Source organism: Mesoplodon bidens, assembly GCF_964165515.1.
Source record: "Mesoplodon bidens genome assembly, chromosome: 3".
NCBI classification, from domain to species: domain Eukaryota; kingdom Metazoa; phylum Chordata; class Mammalia; order Artiodactyla; family Ziphiidae; genus Mesoplodon; species Mesoplodon bidens.
The window spans coordinates 34959231-34972044 of NC_138178.1; the positions used below are offsets into that span (position 1 = coordinate 34959231).

Genomic DNA, 12814 nt, shown 5'->3' on the forward strand with positions numbered 1-12814 from the left:
ATTCCTCTCTAGCATCATCTCACATTAAACTCCGTCTTTCTCAGTACCCCAGCTGTGCCCGACTTCTTCAGCTCCTGGAATGTCCCATGTGCCCTCCCGCCACATAGGGCCCTTCCACATGATCTTTTTTCTGCTGGAAATTCTCTTTGTACCACCATCTCCAACCTCTCTTTTGCTTAATTAATTCCTGATCTTTCAGATTTAAGTTCGAGTGTAATTGTTCTTAGGGAAGCTTTCCCTGACTTCCCTAATTAGGTCAAATTCCTCCTATTATATGCTTTCATAGAACCACATACTTCTTCTGTAGCTGCTATAACCAGCTGTAACTTTACATACGTGTGTGTGTGATTATGTGAGTAACACATTTCACTCACTAGATTTGAGTTCCAAAGGTAGGAACTACTGAGTCCGTATCACCTAGGCAAGTGCTTGGCACAAAGAAACATGCACTAAATATTTATAGGCTGTTGTTTTTGAATGAAACAATAGAGAGATTCCTGCTAATGTCAAGACCAAGGCAAAGTTGGCATTATCCACATTATTTACTATCGTTTTGGAAATTTTGGACAATGCAGTAAGATATAAAACATAAACAAGATAAATAACTATTGGAAATAGAAAGAGAAAAATCATCATTAATTGCAGATGATTATTTACTTGAAGAATTCAAAAGAATGCACTCGGAAACTGTTAGATGCATGAAGGGCTTCAGCAGTTTAGTCAGATTTTTTTAAAAAAGGAGAAAAAAACAGTAGTCTAATATAAGATGAATAACCTACTATTATTATATTATAAACCAATCATCCCACCAACATTTATTATATACCACGTGTCAGGCACTGTGATTAAACACCTCTCCAACATAACCTTGTTTAAGAATCAGAGTTAATTTCATTTCTTTTCATGGCTGAGTAATATATGGGGGTATATGTATATGTATAGCTGATTTACTTTGTTATAAAGCAGAAACTAACACACCATTGTAAAGCAGTTATACTCCAATAAAGATGTTAAAAAAAAAGAATAACAGTTAATCCTTTCATTAATCCTAATAAGGTAGATATGGCTCATTTTACAAAAATAAACCTCTACAAACTTAAATAACTAGCCCAAAGGGAGTGGCAGAACTAGGGTTCAAAAATGGGGCCAGGGGCTTCCCTGGTGGCGCAGTGGTTGAGAGTCCGCCTGCCGATGCAGGGGACACGGGTTCGTGCCCCGGTCCAGGAAGATCCCACATGCCACGGAGCAGCTGGGCCCGTGAGCCATGGCTGCTGAGCCTGCACGTACAGAGCCTGTGCTCCGCAACGGGAGAGGCCACAACAGTGAGAGGCCCGCGTACTGCAAAAAAAAAAAAAAAAATGGGGCCAGGCCTCAAAGTCCATGTGTATCCTACTAGCCTGTGCTTTTAGAAAATACAAGGGTGAAAATGAAAGGTCATAAATGCAACAAATAATATAAGATACCAAAGAAAAGTTTAGTGAGGAATGTTTATGATGTAGTAAATTACAAAACCTTACCAGAGGGTATTAAAAAGGTAAGCATAACTTCTAGAATGTACACGTATGTACACACGCACACATACACACACAACACACAATGCTGTATACATACATACATACACACACTCTGGAAGATGGAAATTGAATATGTCTGCATGCTTCATACTTTTGGGAATTGAAAAAGAATTCTCTGTTGCCACTCCAGTATGAAAGCAGATTTGTAAAACGTTCTTAATCATCAGTAATGACAATAAACGGATTTACTTTTATTTCCTGTATGATGTGAAGGCAAGTTAGAATATACAAATACACAATATCAGGATGTGACCGAAAGTTTATCTTTTTGGAAATCTATAATTTGTGTATCTTATTTTTCTACAGAAACAGGAATGTTGAAGAAATAACTATATGCCTGTGGAAATTCTACTTTCCTGCGGTTTTCAGTCACTGCAGACTTACCCTCCCTATTATCCAGGTGAGGGTTAAAAACCCACATTCAAAACCACACATAAGTGGACTTGTAGAGGCCAAGCCTTTAAAACCACATTAAAATGGACCACAGAGAGGCAAGTATCACTGCCTATAAGTAATGCAGTAGAGACAGTAAAGCCGAAATAATCAAAAGCTGCACTCCATCAGGACAAGAACTATGCCTTCATTTTATATGCTGATATTGAGCCCAGAAGCAAGTGCAGAGCATGGAGTCTAGCGCAGAGCAGGTGTCCGGTTTCCTGCATTTATAGAGAATTTTATAATCCTCCAAGCTTTCCAGTTTTTATAGAATTTAGTTATGTATTTAAAAGGAAATTTTAAGCTTGAACCCAAGAAATTAAAAACATTACTTTTTACAAAGTTAAGAAGCTTATTATAAGCGCCGACAGTTCAATCAACACTCTCTAAAGAATGACAATTAAGCTGTTCATTTTCTATTTTGGACTGTGTGATGCCCTCTAATCCTCAGCTTCCTCAACTGTAAAATTTGGGTTAGTGGGTATCCAAGGTTCATCTTAATGATATAATTCTGAATTACACAACTCAAGGCACCCTCACAAGGTTAAATTCTGTTTAACTGAAAGTTGAAAGATTACCAAGTTGAGGGCTCTTAAAATATGTAAAATGCGTTCCAGATACACAAGAGGATGTCAGAAATAAATGGACACCTTCCCATCAACCATCTGAATACTGAAATGCATTTCTAACATGTGCAAGGCATTTTTCTCCTCACAATAGGCCAAAAGGTCCACAGTGCCCATAGGATAAACTGCATTAGTCAAGTTTCACAAAAACTTTTATGTTTTAAACAGATCCTGGTCATGCTATTACTCCTAAGTATATACCCAAGAGAAATGAAGACATATGTCCATACAAAAATGTGAACATGAATGTTCAGAGCAGTATTTCTCATAATACCAAAGACATGCAAATAATCCAAATTCTAACTGATGAATGGATAAATGTGATATAGCCATACAATGGAATAGTATTCAGTCCTAAAAAGAAATGAAGTACTGACTTATGCTACAACATGGATGAACATAGAAAACACACTATATTAAAGAAAGGGGTCACAGAAGATTGCTTATTGTGTGATTCCATTTATATGAAATGTCCAGAATAAATAGAAAGTAGATTAGTAGTTGCCAGAGGCTGCTGCTAGCAGGAAAATGGGGGCTTGAAGGAAAATGGGGAGTGATTTCTTAAGGATACAGGGTTCTTTTGGGGGGAAAGTGTTCTAAAACTGATTGTGATGATGGCTGCACAACTTGATGAATATACTTAAAAACACCAAATTGTATACTTTAAATATATAAATCATACGGTGTGTGAATTAATATCTTAATAAAGTTGTTACCAAAAAAAAATCATTCCAGGGGTCCAGGCATCCTGGAGGTGGAAACTAGGGCTGTCTTAGTGGACACTGGAAACACAGCAGATCCCAACATTTTGGCATCAGGCTCCAAAAATGAGGTCTAATAGACTCTCCCAACTGAATCAGAATTTACCTGGTCAATTTTCCTTGGGCAGTTCCTAGTGGCCTGTTGAGTTCCAAGGACCCAACAAGCCATATTTTCCCATCTGGAGAGGGCCTTCCCACTCAGGAAAAGAACTGAAGTCAAGGATGACAGAGTACTAGATGCAACAGTAATTCTATCAATGGCAGTATTTAAAAGCCTGAGATTAACACAGTAGTTTTGGGGTATGCAAGCAATAGCAGGGCTTATTTCTGCTCTCATAATGAAAGACAAAGCTCCAAGTCTCTGGTGAAAATACAGCAATGTAGTGGCTCAGAAGTGGTAGAGATAGCTGCATTTTGTAGTCATGTAGTAGAAAGTTCCAGACATCTATAATTGCAATTGAATAAGAGGACATTTTTGCATCCCAGTGACTATCTCTAGAGACTTTCCCCAGATTCATCAAGAAAGTACTAGCTCCCAGATTGCCAAGGGCATATCAGTCTTAAGGTTTCCAAGATATAACAAAAGACATGGCCAGGACCCTGAACCCAGAGGGAGCAGTAGTTAGGTTTTGGGGCAACAGCAGACATGTGGCAGTGTGCAGGTAACTGAGACTTACGTGCCCGGAAGGGAAGAGACATAGCAGACATTTAGGGTCCAAGTGAACCAGGCTAAATTCCTGGCTAGTTGGGATGGGCTTCTAGGAACCAGGGAGAAGCAAGTAAGAGATAGAGAGAATCTGGAGGCAGATAAGGGTTCTCCTCCTAACTTGCACATGTGTACCTCCAGGCGAAAGGCAGTAGCTTAGCTGAAACCTGGGGGTAAAGCACACACCACCTCATCTGGGTTTATTGACAGGCTGGTGTCTAGGATAGGTGGGTTTACAGGTTGATTAGACAAGAAAGGAGAAAGACAGATACCATGAAGTCACAGTGACTGGATGGCAAGGATTGAGAATGTACTCAAGAGCCTGAGGGGCAAAAGAGGAGAGGCTCGGGCACAATGAGCTCTAAGACCCGAATGGGAGCTCCTAATGGGCGCGGGGCCACCAGGAGGAGTGGAGCGTGCTCTTGAGCCAACTGCCTCCTAAGGCAATAGCTTCCTAGCATTTCTAGCCCCCAACTTTGGCCACGACAGCTGGCAGGAAGGCGCAGTCAGGAGTCAGTGATAGGATGTCAGGGGGCTGGATTCCTGATGAGATGAGTCTCCTTCATGTTAGTAGAGGATCTAGGTTTCCCATTGATTATTTCTGTCTTTTTCCTTCCAACAGAGAGAGAATGACTATCTGGACTCCCACTGTCTGCTCATCCAGTCCCTTTTGGATCCTGGAATGCTTAAAGCACCTTGGGGCCAACTTCCACCCCAGTGGGGTCCCCTGACTATATTACCACTTCTTAATCCTAACAGGGTCCCCTGGCTATGCATGTTACCCCACACGTACACACACATAAATCATGGTGATCAGTGTGCTCTGCACTGGTTTCTGGTCCAATGTGCAGGTATGGACCTAAATATTTTCTAAGGATGGCTTCTGACCAAGAGTTGCATCAGATAGGGCAATCCCAGGCTGCCTCAATCTGTAATTCTGTGTTATGCACAAGATTGCCTTAACTAATCATTTCTGCATTTTCCTATTTATTCTCTATTAATCAGTGACCTCTCGCTCCATCTCAGTTAGGCAGATGCTTAGGCCAAGGAGCATAGGCTACAGTGCCACTAGTTCTTTATCCTTCTAGAATAATCACGATGAAAACTGAAAGAAAGGGCATAGTTTTCAATTATTCAACCTTAACCTCCTTCTGACTTCTGCTAATTTGCATATTTGGCTTAACCGATTTAGTGATTTCTCAAACCATCTGCAATGCAAGACCTAACTGTCCCTTAAACAAAAAATCACATACCTCCCAAACACGTGGCGGTGCAAGGGGTGAATCCAGCATACTCCCAGTCGTAAGTCATCTCACTGTCCTGCTCCTGCTGGGAGGCGGCCAGCTCACGGGAGGTGGGGCTCTCGTCACAGGGTTCCAGGTGGCAGGGCCGCTCGGTGGGCAGCCGGGGGCCTTCACACTCTTCCTCGGGTAGCTCGGTCTCCGTCTGCATGAACGTCAGGAGCACGCGGCACTTCACCTCTCGCACCTGAACGCCTACCCCACACGTGGTGCTGCAGGCGGACCAGGGCTCCGGAATGAACCTGCATGAAACGGGGAGCCCCGGGTGGGGGGAGGACATGGGCAATCATTCAAGAGAGGCCACAAAAGGAGTGACAAGCATTCTATGAAGGAAAAAAGTAACTTCATCCAGAGGGAATTCAATATATTTGGAATGCTGTCCTTTTGTTGGTGCTCAAAAATGTGTCGTTGACAAATGTTCCAACCCCGTCAGCCATGGAAAGAAATTTGCACCAGAGGTACACTGAACTTTTGTACCCATTTTATAATTCAAATTCTGTGCTCTGACCTATGCAGATCATCACTAAAAGGCTTTCTTTAAGATCCGGTAATAAATAAACCATTGTGTAGAGATCATTTCTACTCTGATTTCTTTTATAATATGGAAATGTTCACCAGTATTTATTCAAGAAATCTTTATTGAGCTTACCCTTTCTTAACAGGCAGAGTTTTATTAAAATGTCTCCATATTTAGGAGCTAAACTGTAGGATAACAAATGCTTTCTAAAGAGTGGATGAAGCTTTAATATTCTTTTCTATTTAATATATAAATACACAAAACTTCTGAATCTTCTTGAAAATATCCCAGGTGTTGCCCAATCTGACTGAATAAAGCATTTATTTCTTATCCTGAATCATTAGCCACTAAATCATAGGGTGTCACCCTTTGGTCTGTAGACCAAAGGCCTACAAAGGTCAAATCCAGCCTACCTGTTAAGAATGATTTTTATAGTTTTCAATGGCTGGGGGGAAAAAAGAAGGAAAATATTTTGTGTCATATGAAAATGACATAAAATTCAATGTGTGTCCATAATTAAAGATTTATTGGAATACAGCCACGATCACTCGTTCACCATTGTTTATGGCTGCTTTTGTGTTACATGGCAGAGCTGAGTATTTGCAATATAGACTGTTTGGTCTGCAAAACCTAAAATAGTTATTATCTGGCTCTTTACAGAAAATGTTTACTGATTCCTGCACTGAATTTAAAACATAGATTCAATAGGGACATATATTTTAAAGATACTCTGAAGGAACATTTGCATCATAAGATATCATCAACAAGTAATAGGCTGGAAAGAGTGTGGTAATAGAATAAGTCTGGGAAACTTTGCTTTCAATAAGGTTGAATAGGTTTGTTTACTGCAAAACTTTTCCAAAAACTATGATATGAATGCATACCATACATATTTAAGAGGGGAATATGATGTGCATCATTTCCTAAATTTAAGTGAATATACGCCTCTATTCATGGGATAATGTTGTACTAACTAACTTCAGAAAATACTGCTGAGATGTTTGCTTAAAATGCACTTCCAAGGCTTAATGTTTAAAATCTCAGAATGATATGGTTACAAGGGTCTCTCAAAGGCTTCATTACAGTTGTACACAATAGCACATACCAATCAGCAGAATTGAAACACCATTGCTTTAGATGAGCCCAATAAAGAAATATCAGTAACTCCTCCCTTTCCGCATTTTGTTTCCTGGTTTGAAAATTGTTAGTGGGAAACTCTATTCTCTAATTCTCAATTTCCATGAAAGGTTTTGCTTAACTTCTCAGGATGGAGTGGTATTGGAGTAATATTTGCATGTTTACTCTCTACTTTGCTTGCTGTTTTCCCATGGTAGAACTGGAAAGGAGGAGACATTAAATTTAAGATGATGCATCCATAGAATGTAATAAGATGAGGTCATTTAAAAGAAGGAGGTGAGGGCTTCCCTGGTGGCGCAGTGGTTGAGAGTCCGCCTGCCGATGCAGGGGACACAGGTTCGTGCCCCGGTCCGGGAAGATCCCACATGCCGTGGAGCGGCTGGGCCCGTGAGCCATGGCCACTGAGCCTGCGCGTCCGGAGCCTGTGCTCCACAACGGGAGAGGCCACAGCGGTGAGAAGCCCACGTATCGCAAAAAAATAATAATAATAAAATAAAATAAAATAAAATAAAATAAAAGAAGGAGGTGAGTCTGTGATTGATAAGGAATAGTCTTCTCTTGAAGACTGTTAAATGAAATAAGTATGGGATATATATACTATGATCTTTTGTCTAAACACACAAAAGGGCATATATATACATATATAGTGCATATACTATATATATAGTATATATTTATAGCTATATGTCTATATATGCTGAGTTACATATAATTTCTCTTTTCAGGAAGCAATTGCAAGAGTTGGGAACTGGAGTGTGTAGAGGGAGGCTTTTACTTTTTGTTTTGCAGCTTTAAAATGTTTGAACTTTCTAACCATATGAATGCGGTACTTCTACGATCATTAATATTTTTTCTCTTTTCGCCTTTGTATAAAAACTTTAATAAAAACTTAAAATTTGGGATTATGTTTTAATGGGAAGTAGATTTTTTCCATTCAGATTGGACTCTTGTGTCTTGTAGATTGAGAATCCTGAGAGGAAGGCTCACCTCAATTCCCAAAAGGGCAAATGATGGTTGCACTTGATATTTTTCTAGGTGTCCTGGATATTTCAAGTTGTTTTTCTGTTCAATTTTTTAATTAAAAAAATTGGGGGGGATTGTGGGATCTTAGTTCCCAGACCAGGGATAGAACCCGGGCCCTCAAAAGTGAAAGCACAGAGTCCTAACCACTGTACCACCTGGGAATTTCCTCAAGTTGGTTTTCAAAGATCCTTTTAAGGGTCCTCTTAAAAAAAAAATGTCAGAGCTGTCCAAATTAGCCATGAATGATTTGGGGGAGGTGATGTGGGGAGCCATGGCAACTCCAAAATGTATGCATCTTCTAGCATGATCTTCTTCTATGTATTATTTTTTATTTAAAGGAAAGATAGTATAGTGTTCATGCAGTTCTTAATCTTGTTTTGTTTTTGTTTCTCTCCTGCAGTAATTTTTTTTAAAGAAAAGAATGGAGCACAGCTGCACACAAGCATTTGAAGAGCAGTGTCTGGGCACAACAAAACCAGAGAAACAGAGCATGTTCCCTATGTCTTTGTACAATAGAAGAATTTAAAAGAAGAGCAATTCACTAACATGAGAGCTTAGACACAAGATGACAAAACAACAGAATAAAATGGAAAACTATAGAGCTGAAGAAACAAACTATGAAACATAACATTATTAGAAACTAACAAATAATTCAGAACTAAGAAGAAAAACAGAAATATGGCTGAAAATCAAATTAATGACACAGAAGCAAGACTTGGAAGTGAATGCAGTGTTGAGAGAGAGAGAAAGAGAAGCTTTTAAAGCAATTAGAGGGGTGAAAGGAGGGATGGGCTGCAAAGGAAGCTTTTGGGGTGATGGGAATGTTTTGCATCATGAATGGGGCTGGGGTTTTATGGTTGTGTACATCTGTTAAAACTCATCACTTTGAATAGACAGTTTTTGTATGTAAATTATATCTCTCTAAAATTGAGTTTTAATGCAGTTTTTAGAGATAAAATGAGAGAGAACCTAAATAATCCAGTATTGAAGACAACTGGATTCTTCAAGTAGAGGTTTCAACACATGAAACAGAAAAAAAGTGTTCATAAATAAAATATGCAAAAAATGTGCCTAGGGCTTCCTTGGTGGCACAGTGGTTGAGAGTCTGCCTGCCGATGCAGGGGACATGGGTTCGTGCCCCGATCCGGGAAGATCCCACATGCCGCGGAGTGGCTAGGCCCATGAACCATGGCTGCTGAGCCTGCGCATCCGGAGCCTGTGCTCTGCAATGGGAGAGGCCACAACAGTGAGAGGCCCGTGCACCGCAAAAAAAAAAAAAAAAAAAAAATGTGCCTAAAATACAGCTTGGAAAGGTACGCTGTCTTCCAGGAAAAAGTGATGAAAAAATGATTAACATAAAAACCTAGAGCTTTCAGCAGAATAATGCCCCCCCCCCAAAGATGTCCACACCCTAATTCCTAGAATTAATGAATATGTTACCTTACATTGCAAAAGGGATTTTGCAGATGTGATTAAGGTTATGACCTCAAGATAGGGAGATTATCCTAGTGGGCCTAATCTAATCACATGAGTCCTTAAAAACAGAAAAAATTCTCTGGCTGGAGTTAGAGAGATGCAGCAGAACAAGAGGCAAGAGAGATTCAAAGCATGAGAGGTACTCAGCCCACTGTTGCTGGCTCCAAGATGGAAGAGGCCAGGAGCTGAGGAATGTAGGAGGCCTCCAGAAGTTGAGAACAACTCCTGACCAACAGCCGGCAAGGAAATGGACATTTCAGCTCTGCAACTGCATGGGCCTGAATTCTGCCAACTCCCTGAATGAGCCTGGGAGTGGATTCCACCCTAGGGCCTTCAGAGAAGCATTCAGGCTGACAGACATCTTGATTTTAGCCTAGTGGGATCCAGAGAAACCAGTTGAATCTATTGGATTTCTGACCTACAGAACTGTGAGATAATAAATTTGTGTTGTCTTAAAGCACTATGTTTGTGTAGATGAATTTAACTGGCTTAAAAAAGTAAAACGTTGAGGATGAAGAAAAAATTGTATAAGCATTACAAAAAAAAGTCCCCTATAAGAATAAAAAGTCAGGTGGGCTTCAGACTCACAACATTCAAAACCCGAAAAGGATGGAGCAAAAGTTTTGAGAGAGAGAATCTGGGTCCCAAGAATATTATGTCCAGTCAAATTGTTATTCAAATACAAAGGCCATAATTTTCTGTAAAATAGGAACAGTAATGGTACCAACCTAATGGGGTTAGGTAAGGATTAAATGAGATGTCAGAGTGAAAAGTTCAATAATTACAATACAATAAAAAATGACAATTAACATTCATTGCACTATTATTCGTGTGAGATACTGTTCTATGTACTTCACATATATTTTATCATTTACTCATAACAACAACCCCATCAGGAAGTATTGTTATTATTCCCATTTTACAGATGAGGAAACTGAGGGTAATTTGTCAAAGATTACAAAGTAGCTACTGGCGTTATTTTACCCTGCCTCAGAAGTGAGAGATCATAGGTGAGAGATGCATTTTAAGATAATCCAAGATGACAATAAAAGGATGCCAGGAAAATTCAACAATACTATTTGGGGGCATTTACTTTTCTCATTTCAAAAATGAATAAACAAACACCAATATCCACTTGATAAAATAATTCTTCACTCTAAAAGAAGAAGAATGTAACCTGTATTAGTGAAATAAAAGCATATTTTGGGGAAAATATTATCAGAAACAGAAGGAAATGTATAGCATCTCCTTAAAATTTAATGACAATAAAATTCAAGGAAGCATTCTACAAAACAAAAGATAAATGATGGGGTTAAGGAGTTAAAACATGGCTGGAAAAAAGACCTCTGGCTTGGTTGAGAAAAGACTGAAAAATACAAAAATAATGCAAAGTTTGCTCTATTACAGAAGAAAATCCAAATGAATAGTAGGAAATACATTCAATGATGAGGAGGGCAAGTGCTTTTGTTTGAAGGGGAGGTGTGCTTCCAAAACATGGAGGAAAAAAGACAAAGAGGTGGGGGAAAATATCACATGTTAAAAATAGAGAAGAGATGCAATACAGACAGTTGGTGAACCTTTAGAATAAATAAGAAAAATAACAGAAAAGAGGCACAAATACAACAGAAGAAAACTTTCATGCACCCAAGAAAGATTTGAATCTATGTCCTAAAAGCCCTCACTGTTTACCAAAATTATTGAAAAGAAAATAGAACCTGGACTTATTCTAGAAAAATCCTCTAATTTTAAGTATATGGGGAAAATCTTATATCTAAGCAGAAAGAAAAAATGGTTCACAATACAAGGAGGAAGGACAGTTTAGGCGCAAATATTTCCTTTTCAATATCCAGAGCCATATGTCCACAGTTTTAAGAAAAAAAAAAAAGAAGATAGCTTATTAAACAAGAGTTCATATTCCTGCTCATTTGAGGGTATAAGAAAGGCATCCTTAAATATAGAGGGTCTTAGAGAGTATGCCATCTGTATAATCTCCCAGAAAAAAATGCACGGAGATCCACTCCAATTTAATGAGAATTTAATTTTTAAAATTACTATGGGGGAAAAACAAAAACAAAACAAGATTCAGCACTGCCTGAACACTATAGTACCTTTTGTTTAAATTTTAAAAAGGAAATTTGACAGTAGAAATTAAATGCCTTCAACGTGCCTATCTTCTGGCCCAGAAATTCCACCCCAGCAAACGTGTCCCAAGGAGACAATTAGAGATGAAGAGATGGGCAATTTCAGATTTGCTACAGTTTTATTTATCATAGTAAATAATTAGAAACAAACTGCAGACATCCAGAAAGATCTCTCTAAAAATGTAATCATGATTACATCACTTGTTAAAAATCCTTAAATGGCTCTCACTGCCTCCAGGCGAAGTCCAAATCCTTTATGAACCATGGAAGACCTCCAAGACTTGCTTACTTTCCTAGCTGCCATTACCACCTACTTCTCCTCCAGCCCCCTCTCCACGCTTAGTACCTCAATGTCCAGGTGTGGCCCCCATAGGCCAGTTGGCCAACATGAAACCTCAATACCTGACATGCTGTTCTGACATCTGTGTTCATCTTAGGGCATCATTTCATGTACCATCTCTCCCAGGAAGCCATCCCTGACCTCCTAAGCCTTACAATACCGTAATATAATCACTAACTTCTCTATCTGTCCTATTAGACCAACCTAAGGATGGGAGAGACTTGAATTCAGGTCTCCTAACATAAAGTTGGAGCTCTTCCTAGTATCACATGCCAGAGAATCACCATCCACCACTTAATAGCTCTGAAATGTTGGATAATTCCTTAATCTATGCCTTTGTTTCCTCATCCCTAAAATGAAGCTAATAATAATGCCTCCTTATGGGGTCATTGTGAGAATTAAATCAGTTAATCCACATGGAACACTTAGAACACAGTCTGGCACAAAAGAAGTCCTCAATATTAGTTGTTTACTGCTGTTGTGAGAAAAACAGCTGCCTGAAACATAACCTAATTTGATTTTAGCAAATACAAATAGCACAAATGCAGAAGCTAAGATAGCAGTGAAGAAAATACACAAAGTGTTCTAAATCCTTGGTTCTCATATATGAAAAATGGGAGGGAGGGCAGCATGACTAAGGAAGTGTTGTGAATCCCGTAGAAACTACGAAGGCTCCAGGGAAGAACTTTTAAAACAACAATGAACCGTATCAACTGTCAACACATTCCACAGCTGAAAGTTAAGAAGGTCAAAACTGCAGTTCCCCGGCTTAGCTTT

The 12814-nt window shown here is 39.2% G+C and overlaps 1 protein-coding gene across 1 annotated transcript in view; it reads right to left on the reverse strand.

The window, feature by feature from the left end:
- The window catches only part of ADAMTSL3 (ADAMTS like 3), a 367745-nt gene that overhangs the window by 115918 nt on the left and 239013 nt on the right, over positions 1 to 12814 (reverse strand). Inside the window, 1 exon segment of the mRNA XM_081230123.1 lies at positions 5356 to 5645. Coding sequence (XP_081086249.1) covers positions 5356 to 5645 — 290 coding nt within the window.